At 41.5% G+C, this 22,823-nt stretch overlaps 1 protein-coding gene across 2 annotated transcripts in view; it reads right to left on the reverse strand.

Annotated features, from left to right (window-relative positions):
* RAPGEF6 (Rap guanine nucleotide exchange factor 6) overlaps positions 1–22,823 on the reverse strand; it is a 181,626-nt gene that overhangs the window by 68,692 nt on the left and 90,111 nt on the right. For both annotated transcript variants that reach the window (XM_008142669.3, XM_028149018.2), the window contains exons 8-14: positions 18,030–18,207; positions 15,466–15,602; positions 14,179–14,337; positions 13,464–13,616; positions 7,962–8,126; positions 5,459–5,566; positions 2,863–3,066 (exon numbers count right to left, since the gene is read on the reverse strand). In XM_008142669.3, the coding sequence (XP_008140891.2) occupies positions 2,863–3,066; positions 5,459–5,566; positions 7,962–8,126; positions 13,464–13,616; positions 14,179–14,337; positions 15,466–15,602; positions 18,030–18,207 (1,104 nt within the window). The remainder of the gene's footprint in view (positions 1–2,862; positions 3,067–5,458; positions 5,567–7,961; positions 8,127–13,463; positions 13,617–14,178; positions 14,338–15,465; positions 15,603–18,029; positions 18,208–22,823) is intronic.

Here is a 22,823-nt window from a genome sequence, read left to right on the forward strand (position 1 = left end):
ATTGTGAGGGAAAAATCACCGTGACCAAAGAACTTTATACTCCACTGAATTAAAGCATTATCAGACATGCAATGACACATAAAACTATAGTATCTATTTGCCCTTTTTCAAAAAAGTACTAGAAGACAATGAGATGAATCCAATGAATGGGGACATATGGCACAGATGAAATGAAGGTGATCAATGAAATTAGTAATGTAGGTGTAAATGTCTAAATAATTTTAAGTAATAAAATTATAAAACTTAATGCATATGTCAAAAGCATTCTTAAGAAAGAATTTTTTTAAAAAGTATATTTTGTTGATTTTTTACAGAGAGGAAGGGAGAGGAATAGAGAGTTAGAAATATCGATGAGAGAGGAACACAATCAGCTGCCTCCTGCACACCTCCTACCAGGGATGTGCTTGCAACCAAGGTACATGCCCTTGACCAGAATCGAACCAGAGACCCTTCAGTCCACAGGCCGACACTCTATCCACTGAGCCAAACCGGCTAGGGCTTAAAAAAGAATAATAAAAAAAAAAGACTTAATAATCCTATATAATAAAGAGTTAAAATGCTAATTAGACCAGACGGTGGAACAACCTTCCGGAACAACCTGCTGGAATGACCAGTGGGTGGGGGGCGCGGCCAGTGAGCCTGCGCCACCACGCCAGCCATGGCGAACCTGGCGCCCCCCCTTCTGCAGAGGTGGTGGGAGAGGCGACAGCGCAGGTCCCAGTCCCCGTCCCGGTGCCATGCCTTCCGCAGAGGCGGTCACAGGGGAGCGGGCCCAAGCTGCAGTGGGACATCTCCCAAGGGCTCCCAGGCTGCGAGAGGGCACAGGCCAGGCTGAGGGACCCCCCGAGTGCATGACTTTTCGTGCACCGGGCCTCTAGTCTAGATATAAAATCTTAGATAATTTCAATGTACTTGGGAGGATTGAAGGAAGAAGTAAAAGCATGATTATTTTTTTCTTCTCTCAGAAATGAAATAATTGGATTTCAGTATTTTTTTCTGTGAAGAATAAGGTTCTTAAATGTGTTCACAATAAATTACTGGAATAATAAATATACTGACTCCAGTATCCTAACTACTAGATATTCTTAATAAGCAATCCCAGGTAAGGCTGAGAAATCTCTATTTTTTTAAAAGCCCTCTTAAGGAAAGAAGGGGATCATTACAACTTTATATCAGAGTTTCTTAACCGTTTGCATTATTGACATCTGGGTAGGATAACTCTTTGTTGTAGGGGCTGTTCTATTGTGAGGTGTTATAGTCGGTATAGCAGCATCCTGGCCTCTATCCACCAGATGCCAGTAGTATTCCCAAGTCATGACAAAAATATCTCCAGACTTTGCCAAATTTGTCCTCGCGGGCAAAGTCACCCCTGGTTGAGAATTCCTGTTCTGAAATACAGAACAACTTTTCTAATGTGAATGCCTAAAAATTATAAAAAATAAAAAAATAGTATGGTTCAGTTAAAAGTAAAAAAGCTACATTCTCAATTAATGGATGAACTAACCAAAATTTTAAAATGGGAAAAAGTAAGCTTCCCAAGTGATTCAGCTAGATTTGGGAAACCACTCTTTGCTGTACATGAGAATCATCTAGAGAGCTTTGTTAAAAATACAGATTCACAGACTTCATATCTGGAGAATGTGATTAATGGACTGATGTGAGTCTAGGAATAGAATATTTTAGTAATAAGGTTGTCAGTAATCAGATTTTGAAATATGCTGCTCTATAGTTACTTAATGACTATAAGGAGAGAATAAATCCCTACTAACTTTCTTCCAGTATCTCCTTTCCCCTAGTCTTTTACCCGGCTCACTGCTTTGAATTGTAGTCTATTATCATATGAACATTATTTAATCTGAAACCATCATTTATGGTCATCTCAAGCCACTTACATTTTAGAGTGTTATGAATGGAAGTGCTTGCTCCTTCCAACCTTCCAAGGGTGCTAACTCACATATTGAGCTTTTTGAAATACTTTGAAGTTGCCAGATATACAGCTTCCTAATCCTTAGAGGATGGGCAGGACCATTCAAAAAGGTCATGCTGATAGTGCCCAGACAACCATGCTGTTTCTGGCAATACTATATCAAATTTCCCATTAAAAGTTATACATATATGACAAATACATTTTAACATAAGCCATTTTAAAATACTACATCTCAAAAAACACAAACAATACTTCCTTAAATTGATCACGTTTATTTGAAGAAATAACAGGTGACAAAAGAAGTAGCAGACATACCACTTATAACTAGGCTTTAATTTAGCCCTGGCTGGGTGACTCAGTTGCTTGGACCATTGTCCCGTACACCAAAAGGTGGCAACTTAATTCTCAGTCAGGGCACATACTTAGGTTGCGGGTTTGCAGGGTGCATATGGCAGTCATATCCTGGGGTAAGGATTAAAAAAAAGGTTTTAAGTTTAATTTTTTTTTTTTTTTAATTTTTAGAGAGAGAGGTAGAAAAAGAAACATCAATGTGAGAACAAATCATCAATCAGCTGCCTCCTGCCGGAGAATCAAACCAGCAACCTTTTGGTGCACAGGAAGACGCCCAACCAACTGAGTTACAACATCCAGGGCAAACAGGCTTTAAGTGGTTGGTTATCACTTACCTCAGCAATTTTTAAAACACAAACACCTCACTATTTAGTCAGGGGCATTACCTCTTTTCCCTTAGATCAGCAAATAAAAAAATGACAAGAGCCAACACAACAACAACTGGCCAGTGTGAATGAATAAAAGTATACCTATTTTTCTGTCAGATCGGCAAAAAAAAAAAAAATATTTTCTGATGTGCCACAGAATTCTAGTAATTAGTTTGTGTGCCACAAGATGAAAAAGGTTGAAAATTGCTGACTTACCTGATCACCACGTTTCAGTCCTGCATCAGCAGCTTTGCTACTTGGTTCTACTCCTTCGACAAAAATACCAAATCCCTTCTCACTTCCTCCATTAAGGCTGAAATGCAGAGGGGACTCCCGGGAGGCCTTTTGCAGCACAACTTGTCTCCACTTAGCCTTTGCAGCACATGCAATATTCAATAACCGCAGATGACCATTCATTTTCTAGAAAGTAGAAAAAGGAAAAATGTATACAAATGTATGTATCTACTCCGATAGGCTTTAAAAAAATCACCTAAAATTATTAGAATTAAAGCAGAGTAAAGAACATTTAAGTTGGGATAAATAAAAGTGAAGGAGAGAGAACTTCCACCCCAGAGCACTCTTAAGAATCTCTTAATATGAAAACTTCTAGATAATTACAAATTAGAATTTGTAATTGACCTGATGCCCAAAAGATTTCAAAGTGATGTCTCATTTAGAGGGGGATGACAAGAAAATTACTCCTCATTTGCTAAACCTCGCCTAATACTTACTGTACTATCTTGCTTATCTCCTGGCTGTTATATACAACCCAAATTATTTTAAAACATTTATTTAAAACCTTATAGGACCACCTTTCAAAATACTAATATTCAAAGACACAGTCATGTCTCCACCTCTCCCAAGAATGTTATTCCCATATTATTTTAGATATTCTTTAAACTTAGTAATATTCTAACTTCTATGTTCTAATACCAGTTTAATATCCAACTACTCTCAAATAGTGTAATATGTATAAATCTCATGTCCATAACAAGAAGCTAAAGTTTTTTCAGGGTAAGGACCAAGTCTTACACCTGTTCTGATTCTATATAACACCTTAAAGTATAAAGTAGAATTCCATAAATAATTGATGACTAGCTGATTACTGGGGGGGAAAAAATCCCATGATTGTAAGGTCCCTTCTATCTTTCATTAGCCCCTTGAATATCTATTCAAGCCAGCACTGGAAGACCCAAATGATGGAGGCCTCTAAGACCTCTTAGTTAAGTTCCCAAGTTCCATTCAATCTCCCATTTTGCATACAGCAGACCTGATGCCCAAAAGGCTAGAGGAACCAAGGAGTAGAAAAAAGGACAAAAGTCTGCCAATTTCCCCCTCTTTATGCAACTCAATCTACTTATACTCTATGACTAATAACAATAATTCTTGAGCATTTGCTATGTGCCCATTTTGTTCTTAGATTGTTACACTCATTAGCTCATTATAATCCTCATAACATTCCAAACTAGGGACGACTATCTATAAAATAAGAAAACTGAGGCACAAAAGTTTAGGCAACATTCCAAGTTCACATATAGCAAGTGATGGGTTTTGGGTGTTAATTTAGTCAATGACTCCTCAGCTATATTATTATTTACTTCCTGAAATTTCAGTTGCTTGAAGCAAAGACAACCCAGTTGCAGTTCAAAATTTTATATCTAGCTGGGAGAATAAAATGGATTTATAAATAGCTACTGTGAGCACCTTGAGATGATTATCTTAGGTGATAAATATTTAGAACACGTGAAATCACATGCAGAAGGATGACTTAGAAAATCAAATGTAGAAATGATATATCTAAGACAGGCCTTGAAGCACATCTGGAAGACTTGAAGAAGAGAATTACGGCTTGAGAGAACTTCAGAAAAGAATATAAAGTAACCTGGTTGGCTATAATCAAGGGTTCATAGGAAAAAGGCTAGAAATGTAGATGAGGGACCTGAATATACAGGTGAGGAATTATTTTGGTAGGAAACACTTTGGTTTATTGACAGAGTAATAGTCACCTCACTTGTGGTTTAAAAACAATCTTTTGACCACAAAAAAATGGATTAGAAGGAAGAGAGACTACAACTACAATTAGGCTTTTATAACAGATCAGACATAAGAAAATGAGGGCCTAAACTGGGGGAGAAGAGGAAGTGGCTGAGCCCTGGCCAGTGTGCTCAGTGGGTAGAGCGTGGGTCTGCACACTGAAGGGTTGTAGGTTCAATTCCCGGTCAAGGGTCAGTTGCAGATTTGATCTCTGCCCCTGATCAGGGTGCATGCAGGAGGCAACTGATCGGTGTGTCTCTCTCACATCCATGTTTCTTTTTCTCTCCTCTCTCCTCTCTCTCCCCTGCCCCCTTCCTTCCCCTCTCTCTAAAAATCAATGGAAGAAGAAGAAGAAAGAAGAAAAAGGAAAGAAGAAAGAAGAAAGAAGAAGAAGTGGCTGAGACAGACCATGGGAAATATGTGTATAGTGACCCAGGTCACGTGAGCAACTCTGTACATCTTGACCAGAGAAATCAAGACAGAGAGGGAGACCACATATGCACAAGAGTTTATAAGCCTGGATGACTAGGAGAAAATATTATCATTAGTCTCATAGCAGAAACAGAAGAGTCAGGAGGAAGCATGATGTTTTTCTGGGTTGGAGTGGCAGAAGATGAATAGAAGAACAGAATATGAATATGGAAGTTCTCAGAACAGACATTCAAGACACACAAGTTGAAAGCTGTTCTGAATTGCTGTTCCTGGGGAGAATGGGGGAGGAAGCCCTAAACTCTAAAAAAAAAAACAAAAAAACAAGATAAATTCTTTTGAGCCTTACTGTATCTTCCAGATTTTTTTCAAATTCCTCCAGAAATCGAGTCATAGCAGGATCACCTTCAAAATCATTAAAATGATTATTCACCCATAATAAAACAATCCGTGTTACCTGTGGAAACATGAAGAAGGCAGTGTGATGTTGTGAGATTCTTTTGCAAAAGATTCCAAAAACATGTCCAAAACTAAGTTTTACAGCTAACCCTCCCCCACTCCCTTTCCTACACACAGCTAACACCCTCTTCCCTTTCCTGTACTCAAAAGGTTCATTCTAACAGAGAGACATGGTTTAGTTGAGCTTGGGAATACAAGTAATATAGAGCCAAGACTGTCCTCAGTGTGAATACACAAACCTGGATGTTAACATGTAAGAACATGAGATATATTATTTCAGACAGTATCCTAAAATGCAAGCTTCTGAGGACAAACATATAAAAAGTGTTGCCATAGCCAAGACCATTTAACCAAAATTATAACAAAAACAAATCTGAAACTTACTTCATTTATAAATACTGCGAGTTTTCAAAGTTATGCATTGCTTTTACTTTGTGTCACAAATTAACAGAAAAATTAAAAGCTAGCAAATGGAAGTTGAGTTGAATAATGTGCCTAGCTATGTCATATATTTAAAAAATTGTGATAGAATACACATAAAACCACTATTTGACCACTTTAAATGTTGGCATTTAGCTCATTCACAGTGGTGTGCAACGATCACCACTACCTAGTTCCACAACACTTTCACTGCCCCATTCCAATTAAGCAGTTATCTCCCATTCTGGCTTCTCTGCAGCCACTAATTTGCTTTTCTATCTGTATTTGCTTATTTTGGATATTTCATACAATATGTGAACTTTTGTGTCTGGTTTTCCACTTAGCATATTGTTTTCAAGGACCATACCTGTGTTTCATTCCTTTTTATGGTTAAATAATAATTTCTTATATGGCTATACCACATTTTAAATTTTGATACAACTCAATTTATCTATTTTTTCCTTTGTTGCTTGTGCTTTGGGTATCATATCTAAGAAAACATTGCCAAATCCAAGGTTTATGATTTTTGTACCCCTTTTTTTCTTCTAAGAGTTTTATAGTTTTAGCTCTTATTTTAGGTCTCTGATCCACTTTGAGTTAATTCTTTTGCACGTGGATATCTAGTTGTCTCTACATAATTTTTGTTCACTCTTAGCACCCTTTATTTCCCCACCAATCAAAGTAACTCTTTATAATCCTGGGGGGAAAGGGAGGGGTAAGCCTGTAGTTTTGGACATTTTAGTTTTTTAAACAATAGAATAATACAGTCCAGCTAATTCTAACTTATTTCCTTTAAAATATAACTCAGACATACTAAGCAATTATGGCCCTACTTTAATGTTTTTTAAAATAACAGAATTCCACCAATTTGCAAGGCATTACCAGTCTTTCCATTATATATATGAACACCCCATGAAATGAGGTTAAGATAATCTATTTAAAATAGAAAACTATTTAATGCAAAAAATATTCAAAGGTAGATTTAAATAAGGCACAGCAGATATAAACTAAGGTAAAGAAGACCAACTGTTTTCAAATGATTCTATAAGAAAAATCAACATATTCCATTTTGCAGCTTACAAATAATCTAAGCCCTCTTGAAAAAAAAATTTACTTGGTAAATATTCTTTCTAAACTATTAATCAACTTTTAAATATCCTTCAGAAACAATGAAATATTTTGAGAAAGTTCAGCAATACTCTCATGTGGTTATTGTGTTTTCTGAATTTGCAGCTACACCACAGCCTTATTTTCGTTTTTGTCTTATAAGGCTCATATCCACTTTTAACACACTATCCTATCTAATAAAGAGGGAATATGCTAATTGACCATCATGCCCTTAAAAATGGTGGCGCCCACAGCCACAAGATGGCAGCACCCAGTCCCCTCAGGCCCGCCTCATCCAGCCAGAGTCCCCCAGTCCCCTCAGCCCCACCTCATCCAACCTCAGTCCCCTCAGGTTCACCTCATCCAGCTGGAGTCCCCCAGTCTCCTCAGCCCCTCCTCACCCAGTCCCTGCAGCATCCAGCTTCATCCAGCCTCAGTCCCCCAGACCCCTCAGCCCTGCAGGGGAAGGCAGTTGGGGGCGATCATGCCAGCAGGGGAGCAGTTAGGCATCAATCAGACTGGCAGGGAAGTGGTTAGGGGGCTATCAGGCTGGCAGGCAGAGTGGTTAGGGGCAATCAGGCAGGCAGGCAGGCGAGTGGTTAGGAGCCAGCAGTCCCAGATTGGAGAAGGTGCAAGTTGGGCTGAGGGGCACCCCTGCCCATGCACATATTTCACGCACCAGGTCTCTAGTTTTGTCATAAAAGTAACTATACAGAGATACATCAATACTAGCTCACTATTTTTTTTAGGTGAATTGAATTTTATAAAAATAAAATAAACATTTAATTTATCAACTGCAAAAGGTTTTATGAATAAAATTTAAAGGTTAAAATCACTTCCACGTCCTTTACATTTATAATACAAACCTTATCTCTTAAGCTGTCAATTCTAAACCATTCCAATAGTTTGATCCCAACATCCAAAGGACTTTCAAGAAACGTCCTATAAGTTAATAGAAAATCTTCTATATAAGTTGGGTCCACAATGGAATGCTCTTCTATTAAATGCATGATGAGACGCTCAGGTGTTGCCTAAAAATCCAAAGATAGAAAAGATTAGAAAATAAACAAATAGCTCAAATACCAAAGAACTGCTATTAATCACTTCCCCTTGTAGCCACTCCATTAGACAAGTCCTCAAAGAAGAGTTTCTCCCTTAAAACACTTAGCACAGGGATTAGGTAGTCTCTATAGGCTGTAATCCATCAGCACCCAGATTTAGAGCAGGGGCAGGGAACATCCAGTCTGAGGGCTGTGTAAGGCCTGTGAAATCATTTGGTCTGGCCCTGCTAAGGCAACCGCAGGCGGCACTTGAAATTCAGTAAATCTAGGAGTTTTTTTCCATAGCAACATAAATTTATAGTAAGTGAATTACAGTAAATGAATGATGTTATAAATATCCAAATGGTCCTTGGCAGAAAAAAGGCCCCCCCACCCCGGGTTTAGAGAGAAAAAAGGAAGAAGATTAAAAATTTACTCAGCTGTAGCTGTTTTTTATTGGCATTTCATTGTTAGCAGGGCATTTAAATTTCACTGATTTACCCCTGGTGTGGACTGTTACTGCCAATTATATTGCAAAGGAGGGATGTAATGATGATTCTCCCAAGGCAACAGAAGGAAGAGTTGAGAGTTAAAACTTTAAACAAAAAAAATCCTACCCTAGCCGGTTTGGCTCAGTGGCTAGAGCATTGGCCTGTGGACTGAATGGTCTCGAGTCTGATTCTGGGTACATGCCTGGTTTCAGGCTCAATCCCCAGTAGGCGGCATGCAGGAGGCAGCTGATCAATAATTCTCTCTCATCATTGATGTTTCTATCTCACTTCCCCTGTCCCTTCCTCTCTTAAGTCAATAAAAATATGTTTTTAGCCCTAGCCGGTTTGGCTCAGTGGATAGAGCGTCAGCCTGCGGACCACAGGGTCCCGGGTTCGATTTAGGTCAATGGCACACCTTGGTTGTAGGCTTCTTCCCTGCCTGGCCCGTGCAGGAGGCAACCATTCATGTGTTTCTCTCATATAGATATTTCTCTGTCTTTCCCTCTCTCTTCTATTCTCCCTAAAAGAAAAAAAAAAAAAAAGGAAACCTATCCTCGGATGAGGATTAACCAAAAATAAATAAATAAATAAAAGATAAAATAAAATATATCTATATATGTATATATATTTAAAAATCCCATTGAAACCAAACAACAAAAAAACACTAACAACTTTCCTCCAAATTAATTAATCATATTGCAAATTATCTTCTGCCTCAGGCTACAGGAACAACACACCAGTTCAGGATAGCTTGTTTTATTGTTGCTACTTCCCAGAATAGAAGTTTCCTCTTCTTTAGTTTCTCCATGCTAGTTCACCATCTTGAGAGGAACCAGAAGTTCTAGAATTTTTACATAACTCAGAGTATTAACTACTTGCCTGTCTCCAAATTTATAAAAAGGAATATAAATAACATTTATCTACTGCTCATCTTTGAGCTTCTAAGTCAATGTTAAAATTACTTTTGCAGCCTTTTCAAAAGTAGGTACACAGAACAAATACAGAAATAAACCAGATGCTAAGCCAAATATAAAAACATGACTGCTGTCCATAACCTCAAATTTGAATTTGTTTGATTCATCCAAACAATTCATGGGTCAAAATAACTACATAGAAAACATACACTAATCCCAACAATGTTCATATCTAAGATTTTATTTTTAAGTACCCATTACTACCAATTATGTAAATAATTTTTCTAATAGGAAGTCTGAAATAAGGCTCTTCATTTAACCTAATTAAGGAAAAAGGCAACACAGGTCATTCCCAATCTTCTCCCACCCTCCAAAACATTCCACAAGCACATCACTGGGTTTATTATTAGGCTAATCATGATTTGAAGTCACTTAAATCTGGTTCTTAGATCATGTATGTAAGTCATGGGTGGAAATGATCAACATGTTAAAGGCCATTATTCTGATTAGCTAAATCAGTGATTTTCAACTTGTGTGCACTAATAATTTTTAAAATATGCAATATCTGACTATCTAGTCAGGGGCACTGAACTCTTTTCCCTCACATTGTCAAATAAAAATATGACAACAATCAACACAACAATAGGTGGACGGTGTGAATGAATTAAAACTATACCTATTTTTGTTGTCAGGTCGGCAAAAAATACATTTTTTGGTGTGTCACAGAAATTTTAATAATTAGTTTATGTGTGCCATGAGATGAAAAAGGTTGAAAATCGTTGGGCTAAATCATTGAGGCATGATACTTGTGGGGACTAGGCTAAGTCATTGAGACAGGAGAGCTGTGGAGACTAGGTCATATATTTAAAACTTTATATAGAGTCATGCAAAAGCATGTCATTGAAGTGCTCAGTAGCATCCAATAAGCTGGACACTGGGAGACAGTGAGTATAGAACTGCCTGGTGAAGGAGATTCTGGCTGTAAAGATTGGTTATGATGAGCAAATAAGTAACTACACAAAGCGTAAAAAGAGCCACTGCTGGGGAAATTATTTACAAATACAGAAAGGAAAAACTAGAAAAAACTGTTGTAGCCCAGCTTGTGTGGCTCAGTGGTCGAGTGATGACCTATGAACCAGGAGGTCAGGGTTCGATTTCTGCTCAGGGCACAAGCCTGGGTTGCGGACTTGATCCCCAGTAGGGGGCATGCAGGAGGCAACCAATTGATGATTCTCTCTCATCATTGATGTTTTTATCTCTCCCTCTTCCTTCCTCTCTCTCTGAAATCAATAAAAATATATAAACAAACAAAACAAAACAAAAAAACTATTGTATAGTAATTATTGGAAGTATTGGTATGAACTCAAGATTGTTACAGATAAATGGATAGATACACAAACGTTATAGATGTGTATGTATTTATAGTTAAAACATACATATACTAGAGGCCCACACGAAATTTGTGCAAGAGTAGGCCTTCCTTCCCCTGGTAGCCAGCACTGGCTTCCCTCTGGCACCTGGGACCTGGGCTTCCCTCCCACCGCCGCCGACAGGCACCCGGGACCCAGGCTTCCCTCACAGCCCTGGCTTTGTCCGGAAGGTCATCTGGAAGGTAGTCCGATCTAATTAGCATATTACGCTTTTATTATTATAGATTTCTTAGCTCTGCCCGAGAGGCTCTAGATAGAACAAGCACGTCAAACTCGCAGCCCACTTGACCAGCTTGCGAAGCAATGATACTTCAGTGGCAATGAGTAAATGCCAGATATTGGTTTTCAAATGCTATTCTCCACTAGAATAATCCAGGAAACTCTAGAGAAATTAATGATTCCAAAGCTGTAAATATAAGGTGAACCTGGAACACCTTGCTTTGCCAGATAATAAGGAAACTCTCAAAAAATGATGGCGACATGTCAAAAGGATACAGGAGCCTAGCCAACGTGGGTCAGTGGTTGAGCATTGTTGACCCATGAACCAAGAAGTCACCGGTTCGATTCCTGGTCAGTAAGGCCTGTGCAGGAGGCAGCTGATTGACGAAATTTCTCTCTCATCGATGTTTCTATCTTTCTATCCCTTTCCCTCCCTCCTTCTCTTTCTCTAAAAATCAATAAAAAGTATTTTATTTTATTTTTTAAAAAAAGGATACAAGAATCAGTCTTAAGAGAGTCTCACTGGCCAACTCTGGGAAAATTTGACCATTGAAACAACACTGATGATAAGAGAATGCTCATCTTTATAGAATGACAATAAATGTCAAAAAAATAATGGAAATAGAAAAATCACCATTTTAGGCAGGAATAGTCAATAGAAGTAGGACTGGTGGATAGAGACTTGTAGAACATATTGCTATTATCCCAGAACATCTCTCCTCCAAATACTTATCAATTACAAAGGGTAAATGGTAACTTTTCAGTGAAAAAAGTTACAAAAAGACATGCACCTGACCAGGTGATTAAGGTGGTGGGACAGGTTGACATGTGCTCCTTGATATGAGGCAATGAAAAGAGCACACCATTTATGTAGAATTCCTGCCAGGAATGCATGACTTGAGTCTAGTCATCAGGAAACACTGAATAGATAGATGCAGGCTGAGGGTCATACTACAAAATATAAGGTCTGTAATTCTTTATAACTACTGAAAATATGAATAGGAAAAGATTGTTCTTGGAGTAGACCTAAATGCAACTGTGTTCCCAGATAAGATCCTGGACCAGAAAGGAAAAAGATCTATTGCTGGGATAGTTGCTAAAAATTTAAATAGGGTCTGTGGGCTACATGGTTTTACTTTATCAATGTTCATTTCCTAGCTTGAAGGGTTCTATGCTATTTACATAGTAGAGTGTTTTTGTTTTAAGGAAATACATAACGGAATATTTAGGAGTGATAAGGCATCACATTTGCAGATTGCTCTCAGTGGTTCAGAAAGAGACTGCTGATAATGGAGAAATGCAGTGAAATGTTAACACTTGAGGAATCTGAGTCAGGGAGCTCTCTGTAAATTTGAAAAAGTCATTTAAAAATAAAGTATTAAAAACCATAAGCCCCACACAGGCAATCGATCCATATGCTCAATTTTCTACATACAAAACTTACACTTATCATAGGAAGAAAAAAAAAAAAAAAAGACTGAGGAACAGCCTGACTCCTATTTGACATCAGTCCCTCTTATTAAATAAGTGGTTACATTTGTAACACTTACTTATTTTTCAACCAAGATTAACTTTAAAAGAGAAACAGTCATGTGATTATTTCTTCTCTTACAACTAGGATTGCTCTATTTTTATATCTAGAGGGCGTTATATAGATAGGAGAGTGAGGGGGTGATCAGAGGACAAAAGGGTATGGAATAGAAAAGAGAGGGAATTAGAGAAGGGAAAACATCATGGGAATCAATACTCAGATTCTACAATGTGCAATCTTTTTTTTTTTTTTTTTTACCTCATTTAGCCCTAATAAAGCCTTTCCTATCATCTGCATTTGCAGACAAGACAACTAAGGTTCAGAGAAGTTAATGCCTATTTCAACGTCATAGAGATCCACTAAGCACTGCATTTTCATCTAAGATTCCTTATGCTTTATGATTGGTCCTTTCATTTTCTGTTGTTTCTAAATATTGTTGTCTTTGATGAAATTAACTCCTATTAACAATGGATCACAAAATGAATTTAAGGAGAAAAACTTTGACCAGTATATCCTAAAATAACATCCTATCCATACTGATGTTAAATAGCAATGTCACCTTTCATCAATAAAATGTGTAAAAATCAACTTTAAAAAAAGCAAAAAGAACCAATACAGTTATTCAAATTAGATTTCAAAGTTAATCAATTATCTTGCACTATTCAAAAAGTGGTTCAAAGCCTTCTAGTCAAGATTAAAGCTTTATTCTATCAGTGACTAAAATAATAAGTAAAAACACTCACCTTGATTACAATGTGTCCTTTCCTAGTTCCACTCCGATCTAGTTCACGGTGCTCATGCACCATAACAATTTCTCCCTCTTCTTCAACTTTGTGGGTATTTTTTTCCACATGATTTAAAATTCTCCAGTAATCCTGCTGGGCTATGCAGACAAACTGTCCGAGAATAACATGGGGACAATTAACAAATCTGTAGTACATAAATATATCACTACGCACCAAGGCAGAGCACAAAGGTAGGAAATCAAGTGGCATCAGTTCTTTTTGATTCAATCCCTTTAATTCTTAACAAAAATCAAGATAAAATAAAGAATTCATGCACAGAGACCAAGGAGTTTTTGATTTTGAATTCTGCTCTAAAAGGAGAAGTGAACTACTCTCAAAATTGATACTATGCAAAGAAAACATGAAGCGGGAATTAGAAACAACTCAGAAGTTCCTATTTCTTTCCTTCATTTAAAACAAGAAAAGAAAAAAGAATGAACTGGTTAATATCAGTAGAAATTTAACAAACCAATATTTGGTATACCCTCTTTAAAAATTTTACAATTTGTTCAATCTCACAAACGTGAGATATAAAATCTAATTTCCTTTATTAACTGTGAACTTTCAAAACTGATAATTTTCAAATAAAGCTATTTTATTTTAAGGAAGAAAAAACAGACTCAGCCATTTTAAGTCAACAAACGAGAGCGCATGACCAAAGACATAAGCTTACCTGGCAATCATCTACTTTAGTCCTAACAACTCCATGCATGCACTGCTTATCCAGAGTGGGAGTAATTCCAAAACTATTTCCCATAAAGAGATTTTCAACTTTTCCATCTGAATGGCTGATTTCTACAGTGCCATTTAAAATAACATACCATGAGTCAAGCTATAGAGAAAAAGACAGGTTTTAAGATTCTTTTTTTTTAAAAAAAAAAAGATAATTATATGTTAACTTGGAAAAATAATCAATAAATAGAACTTGTATAATTTAAAAAAGTAAAGGGAAGGTCTGATTATATTACTAAATACTGTCAGTAGTACCTGATGCCTGTCTATGTAAACCATCGAAGCTTATTTTGCTTTCTTCTTTTAGTCACCAAATGAGTTCTCAAGGAATGTCCATCAAACTTTAAAATGACTTGAATATCTACATAATATTACACCCCATGGTTTATAATAATTCAGTTAACCCCTTCTTATAATTGTATTAATTTTGGTCATTTCCAATTTTCACTATTATAAATATGCTGCAATGATCACCTTTTGGCATAAATCTTTGAGTTTTATATAATGTCCCAAGGAAAGACACTCATAAGGGGAATAATAGGTTAGAAACTATTAATACTTTGTGGCCCATGTTAAAAATTTCTAAATGACTTTCCAGAAAAAATACTGGCAATACATAATGTTCACTGACTACTATCTCATTTTTTATCAGTTTGATAAGAAAAATAGTGAAGTACTTTCTAACAGCAATAATACCTTTTAATTTCTCTGCATTCTTCCCTCACCTATCCACGATTGCCATGGAGCATTTCTGAACATTAGAATTGCTACATAAAGGCCTCAACTGATAACAGTCCATTGGGAGGCATCTGTATCAATGCCTCCCTCATTCTTTCTTAAAAAAACATTAATATACAAAAGGGATAAGAACAGTTGAGTAAATACCTAATAAACATTTTTAAAAATGAAATAAATAGATGAATAGAATAATAATTATGAATTTTTAAAAAATCTTATGACTTAATTTGAGAAGTAAAAACAAATGTGGTTCAATAAATATTAACTATTAAACATTTATTCTATGCTAGGAAATAAAAACTAAGACAAAATACAAAAACAAAAGTAAAAACTTATCTCTTAAGAAATTGTAACTACTGCAAACTCGGCATTCATTTAAAACAAAGTGTATAAATTTTAAGTCAAGATTCACACACGTTTATGGAAATTATATTATTCTGAAAATTACCTCCCATACTATAAAATGTGTAACATTTATTTGCTAACCTACCTCTTGTCCATCTTCAAGAATAATAGCTCCAGCCTGCTCTACCACTTCAAAAATCATCACTGAGCAGAGTTCTCTCCTTACACTCATGGTCATGTTTGCAAAAGCGGGGAGCTGGTGCATAAACTCCAGTAATTGTTCTATTAAAAAACAGAAATTGTAGTACAGAGACCATCAAGGACACTTTAAACATATAATAAAATCTAGAATTCAATGCCCAATTTCCCAATCAACTTATGAATATATGCTGCTAAAGTAGAGAAATCAAGGCACAAGATAAATGCTGGTTAAAAAAAATCAGTTATTTGGTTAATAGATGTATTCAGACTCACATGAAAATATAGGCACATTGGAAGATACCAGAACTCACAAACTCCAGATAGAACTAGGAAACTACAGATTTGGATGAGGCTAGAGTTATTTAATTTTCCTAGTCTGAGATGCCACTATATAGTGGTTAGTATAGTGATGTCCTTTGATCTAATAGATTAGTGAAAAAGCATTTCATCTAGTTCTTACTGGGCTAGAGTTTAATAGAAAAATGTTATTAATAAATGTCAATAATTAATTAGAAATAACAAATGTAAATTCTAGATTTTTCAAAGTAACACAAGGTAATTCTTTAACCAACAAATGTTTATGAGTGCCTGCCTTAGGCTATTCCCTGGTATAAATACATGAATAATAAAGACAAATATAAGGAAGAAACATATATAAGCAGTCCGCTAAGGGCTGACACAGAAATAACTATAAGGTGCTAACCACCAACAGATAATTGGGAGTTCGTTATATTTCAATTTTTAAAAAGCTTTGTGAAAATAGCATCCTACATAATAAAAGGGTAATATGAAATTAACCATCACTCGGCTACACCCACGATTGGGCCGGCAGGAGGCGCGGGGGGGCGGGACTCGGGGTGGCCGCTGAGTGGGGACCGATGGGGCCAGCGGAAGGCACGGGCGGTGGGACTCGGGGTGGCCGATCGCGCCGGTGGGAGGCGTTCCGATCGGCGGGTGGCCAGCGCCAAGGCCTGGGTCCCAGGTGCCAGAGGAAAACTGGTGCCGGCAGCCAGATGAAGGAAGGTGTATTGCACAAATCTTCGTGCAACGGGCTTCTAGTAGTATATAATTCTTCATCATAAAAAACGCACTTTTTTTTTGTCCAGATAATATTCACAAATGAAACTAAACTGCAGGTTACTTAACTATATGTCATTAGAGTGGCAAGGAATGTTCAAATGTATTGACTTATACTCACACACATTATGATTACTATTAATACCAGCATCTTCTGATTTGAACAGCAGCAGTATAACCATTATAACAGAAAAATCTAGGATAAAATCTTAATTGAATCATAACAATATATAATGAAACTAAGTAATCTTTGTCTTTAAAAGATAACATTAGCATCTCTAGCATTTTTTTTTTCTTCTTTCTTTAGCATTAGTTAACCTCGGGAAGTTACTACTTCTGTAAGAAATTACATAAAAGAAAATTCAGTTTTAACCAGAAATTATATACATATTTATTTCTTCAAGCTAGAGAAGTAAAAACATTTTTTATAACAGAAATTTTTTTTAAAAAGCTAATTCACAGACATTGGACACCGATGTACTATGTTTTAAATGTCTTATAAGCACAAATGGGAAAATCACTTTAATGGAATCACAGCTTTTGTTTTATAAATTTGGGCAGCCAGGATGTGAGTGATAGTGGTCTGGCTGTGACATCTGTTTGACTTTCAGGGTTGATTCAGTTAATCTGGTAGGCTAGGCTGGTGACCCCTTCCTCCCTCCCAGTTCCATGAGCATCCATGCCAAGGCTGCATGCTTGAAAAGGATGACCATCCCCAATAGAGGAGGACTGTTCTTCAATCAAGGACATACAAGTATCTGTGCTCCCATTAGACCCTCTAAACAAGCTCTCATATTGGGGCAACCAGCCTCAAAGATGGCCCTAAATGACACCTCCCTCTTGATATTTATGTCTTCATGCATTCCCCTCCCATATTATATGAGGGTTGCTCTGTGTGACAAATAGAACTTTGAAGAAATAATGTCATATCATTCCTGAAGCCAGATCATAAAAGACATTGTGGCACCTGCCTTATTCCCTTGAATTACTTGCTTTGGGGAAAAGCCGACTGCCATGCTGCGAGGACATTTAAGCAGCCTCTGGAGAGACCCACATGGTGGGGACTTGAGGTCTTGTGCCAAAAGCCATGTCAGTAGCCACCTTAGAAATAGGTCCTCTAGCTCAGTCCAGCAAAGCCTCAGATGACTTCAACCTTCGTATTACAACCTCATGACACGAGCCAGAACCACTCAGCTAAGCTGCTCCTGCATTCCTGACCCAGAAAATGTATGAGAAAATGTGTGGGGTTTTCTTGTATTGCTTTTTAATTATTGACTCTATGACAAATGTCCCCTATGTATTCTCCCACGTTGCCTCCCAAGGTGTGTTGTTTTAAGTCACTAAGTTTGGGAGTAATTTGTTATGCAGCAATAGGTACCTATATCTAAATTAAACTATAAAATTCTTATTGTGAACAGATGTTTTTCTTACCAATGTCATCATCAGTTTTGTCTGCAGGTTCTTTTTCAAGACATTCTCGAACAAGATCTCGCCCCTGCAGTGGATCTGTTCGATCAATCTCTTCATCTTCCTCCTCTTCATCTTCAGAATCAACAGGTCCTTCTGGAAGACGTGTTAAATCTACATCTCCTACTTCACTTTCCGTAGCCTGCAGAAAGAAACCTTCATGTTATAAAAATTATATGTCACAGTCTAAATTAATCAAAACTATCCCTCAATACCAAATGTTATAAAGAATTAGGCAATATTTTATGTTGTATCAAAAACAAAATGAGACTTATTTATAAAAAGTTTTCTCTCTGCCCAAAATAATCTCATCATTCCATGGTAAATTTTCTATTTACCAAGTCAGATATATCACCTAAGTGATATATCTGACTTGGTAAATAGAAAATGGTTAGGAGACTCAAACATCACTAACTGTTTTAATACCTGTCTTCCTACAAATACTTCCATTTCTAAAAAATACATTTCCTAAAGCATGAAATGCAAGAAATAAAGACAGTTTGCCAACAATCATTTTATAAGTACTTATGAGTTTACTAGTATACTGTGTGTGTATATAAAAATACCATTCTTTCACCACTAAGGTTTAAGTCTAGTAGGGTAAGCAATCATGTAAATTAAGAACAGAAGTATAAAAGAGCTAAAGAGTAGTACTGAAAATTGCTAAAATAGACCAACTGTGAAGGGCTCAACAAATATTCATGACTTCCCAATGTCTTACTTGAATCCAATATTGTGTCAATCAAGAAGAACAGAAATTATTTTAACCCATCTTTAATATAAGCTTATATTTATAACCTCAACTCTGGAAACATTAGTCTCAGATACTTGTAAAGGAACTAGCAGATTAAAAAAAAACCTGTAAGCTTAAATATCAGTTATAGAAAATAATGAAGATATCTTTTATTTTATTTTATTTATTTTTTTTTTAAATTTCTTTATTGATTAAGGTGTCACATATTTGTCCTCATCCCCCCATTCCCATCCCACCCCTCTCCCCCCGCATGCCCCAATCCCCTGTTGAACTTAACCGTTGGATAGGCTTATATGCATGCATACAGGTCCTTGGGTTGAACTCCCCCCCTCCCCCCACCCTCCCCCTACCCTCTTCTATCCTCCCTCTGAGGCCCGATAGTCCGATCGATGCCTCCTTGCTTCTGGTTCTGTTCTTGTTCCTCAGTCTATGTTGTTCCTCATTTCCTCTAGATGAACGAGATCATATGTCACTAGATATATACTAATAAGAACTGAATGTGAGACGAGCAATAATATTTATGCTGACAGACAAATGAATCAATCTGTAGCGAGCTTCCCCCTGGACCAACAGTTCTTTTGAGACCCAATTTCGATGTCCAGTAGTTCCTTATGTGTACATGTCAGCACTGACCCCTCAGCTCTGGATGGTGGACAAATGGTGGTAACGGAGGTCCGACTCCCTCTGGTTTGGTCGCGGCCGAACCCAGGGGCACGGCGTCACCTGGACTAAGGGGCACGTGGCCTCACCCATACCCAAGGGGCGCGTGGTCTCACCCGGGCCTGGGACCCAGCCTCACCCGGATGGATCCAGGGGCGCACGGCCTCACCCGGACCCAGGATCTGGCTTCACCCGTACCCAGGGACGCTTGGCCTCTCCCAGACCCAGGGGCACGTGGCCTGACCCGGGCTTAGTTGCACAAGGCCTCACCTGGATCCAGGGACACATGGTCTCTCCCAGACCCAGGGACGCTTGGCCTCTCCCAGACCCAGGGCCACTTGGGCTCACCCGGGCCTAGGTGCACGAGGCCTCACCCGGATCCAGGGACACACGGTCTCACCCAGACCCAGGAACGTTTGGCCACTCCCAGACCCAGGGCCACTTGGGCTCACCCGGGCCTAGGTGCACGAGGCCTCACCCAGATCCAGGGACGCATGGTCTCACCCGGACCCAGGGACGCTTGGCCTCTCCCAGACCCAGGGCCACTTGGGCTCACCCGGGCCTAGGTGCACGAGGCCTCATCCGGATCCAGGGACGCATGGTCTCACCCGGACCCAGGGACGCTTGGCCTCTCCCAGACCCAGGGCCACTTGGGCTCACCCGGGCCTAGGTGCACGAGGCCTCACCCGGATCCTGGGACGCATGGTCTCACCCGGACCCAGGGATGCTTGGCCTCTCCCAGACCCAGGGCCACTTGGGCTCACCCGGGCCTAGGTGCACGAGGCCTCACCCGGATCCAGGGACGCATGGTCTCACCCGGACCCAGGGACGCTTGGCCTCTCCCCGACCCAGGGCCACTTGGGCTCACCCGGGCCTAGGTGCACGAGGCCTCACCCGGATCCAGGGACACACGGTCTCACCCAGACCCAGGAACGTTTGGCCACTCCCAGACCCAGGGCCACTTGGGCTCACCCGGGCCTAGGTGCACGAGGCCTCACCCAGATCCAGGGACACATGGTCTCACCCGGACCCAGGGACGCTTAGCCTCTCCCAGACCCAGGGGCACATGGCCTCACCCGGGCCTAGGTGCACGAGGCCTCATCCGGATCCAGGGACACATGGTCTCACCCGGACCCAGGGACGCTTGGCCTCTCCCAGACCCAGGGCCACTTGGGCTCACCCGGGCCTAGGTGCACGAGGTCTCATCCGGATCCAGGGACGCATGGTCTCACCCGGACCCAGGGACGCTTGGCCTCTCCCAGACCCAGGGCCACTTGGGCTCACCCGGGCCTAGGTGCACGAGGCCTCACCCGGATCCTGGGACGCATGGTCTCACCCGGACCCAGGGATGCTTGGCCTCTCCCAGACCCAGGGCCACTTGGGCTCACCCGGGCCTAGGTGCACGAGGCCTCACCCGGATCCAGGGACGCATGGTCTCACCCGGACCCAGGGACGCTTGGCCTCTCCCCGACCCAGGGCCACTTGGGCTCACCCGGGCCTAGGTGCACGAGGCCTCACCCGGATCCAGGGACACACGGTCTCACCCAGACCCAGGAACGTTTGGCCACTCCCAGACCCAGGGCCACTTGGGCTCACCCGGGCCTAGGTGCACGAGGCCTCACCCAGATCCAGGGACACATGGTCTCACCCGGACCCAGGGACGCTTGGCCTCTCCCAGACCCAGGGCCACTTGGGCTCACCCGGGCCTAGGTGCACGAGGCCTCACCCGGATCCTGGGACACATGGTCTCACCCGGACCCAGGGATGCTTGGCCTCTCCCAGACCCAGGGCCACTTGGGCTCACCCGGGCCTAGGTGCACGAGGCCTCACCCGGATCCAGGGACGCATGGTCTCACCCGGACCCAGGGACGCTTGGCCTCTCCCAGACCCAGGGCCACTTGGGCTCACCCGGGCCTAGGTGCACGAGGCCTCACCCGGATCCAGGGACACACGGTCTCACCCAGACCCAGGAACGTTTGGCCACTCCCAGACCCAGGGCCACTTGGGCTCACCCGGGCCTAGGTGCACGAGGCCTCACCCAGATCCAGGGACACATGGTCTCACCCGGACCCAGGGACGCTTAGCCTCTCCCAGACCCAGGGGCACATGGCCTCACCCGGGCCTAGGTGCACGAGGCCTCATCCGGATCCAGGGACGCATGGTCTCACCCGGACCCAGGGGCGCTTGGCCTCCCCCAGACCCAGGGCCACTTGGGCTCACCCGGGCCTAGGTGCACGAGGCCTCACCCGGATCCTGGGACACATGGTCTCACCTGGACCCAGGGACGCTTGGCCTCTCCCCGACCCAGGGCCACTTGGGCTCACCCGGGCCTAGGTGCACGAGGCCTCACCCGGATCCAGGGACACATGGTCTCACCCGGACCCAGGGACGCTTGGCCTCTCCCAGACCCAGGGGTACGTGGCCTCACCCGGGCCTAGGTGCACAAGGCCTCACCCGGATCCAGGGATACATGGTCTCACCCGGACCCAGGGACGCTTGGCCTCTCCCAGACCCAGGGCCACTTGGGCTCACCCGGGCCTAGGTGCACGCGGCCTCACCCGGATCCAGGGACACATGGTCTCGCCTGGACCCAGGGGTGTGTGGGCTCTCCCAGACCCAGGGGCGCTTGGCCTCGCCCGGGCACGGGATCCAGTGTCATCCGGGTCCAGGGGCACTTGGCCTCACCCGGACCCGGAGTCCGGCCTCACCTGGACCCAGGGGCATGTGGCCTCACCTAGACCCAGGGACTTGAGGCCTCACTTATACCCAGAGGCGTGTGACCATACCCGAGCCCAGAGGCGCGCAACCCCGCCCGCACCCGGGTCTCAGCGGGGCCCCGTCTTCCCGATCCCAATTCCTGCCAGTCAATCCCCCCTCAGCAATTCCCCTGGCCATCCTTCCAGAGCTCCAGTATGGCTGCTGCAGAACTCGTCGGGCGGCGGCTCGGCGAAGCTCCGGTGCACCCGGTGCATGGTGGTGGGCCAGTCTGGCGTCGCTGCGTCGGCCCTTGGGTCTGCATCGGTGGCCGGTCGCCGAGCATGCGCACCTGGCCGCTTCCGGGGCGTTGAGATTCTTGACGGACTCAGAGGTCAGCAAGCGCGGAGTCTCCCACCCCATGTCTCATAGGGGCTCGTCTGTCCGTGCTTGGCTGCCAGTGGAGCCGTCCCCTCAGCCGGAGACCGCCGGGGGAACTGCGCCGAGCACGTTCCAGGCCGCTGTTGTATCGCCTGAGCCATAGTTGTTTTGTGTCGCCTGAGCCGTAGTTCTTAAAGTGTGGTCTTTGGGTCACCGGCATCCGCATCATCCCACATACCCCTCTTTTATTCTAGTTGTAGAGCATCTAC

Source organism: Eptesicus fuscus, chromosome 6 (assembly GCF_027574615.1).
Source record: "Eptesicus fuscus isolate TK198812 chromosome 6, DD_ASM_mEF_20220401, whole genome shotgun sequence".
Lineage (NCBI taxonomy): Eukaryota > Metazoa > Chordata > Mammalia > Chiroptera > Vespertilionidae > Eptesicus > Eptesicus fuscus.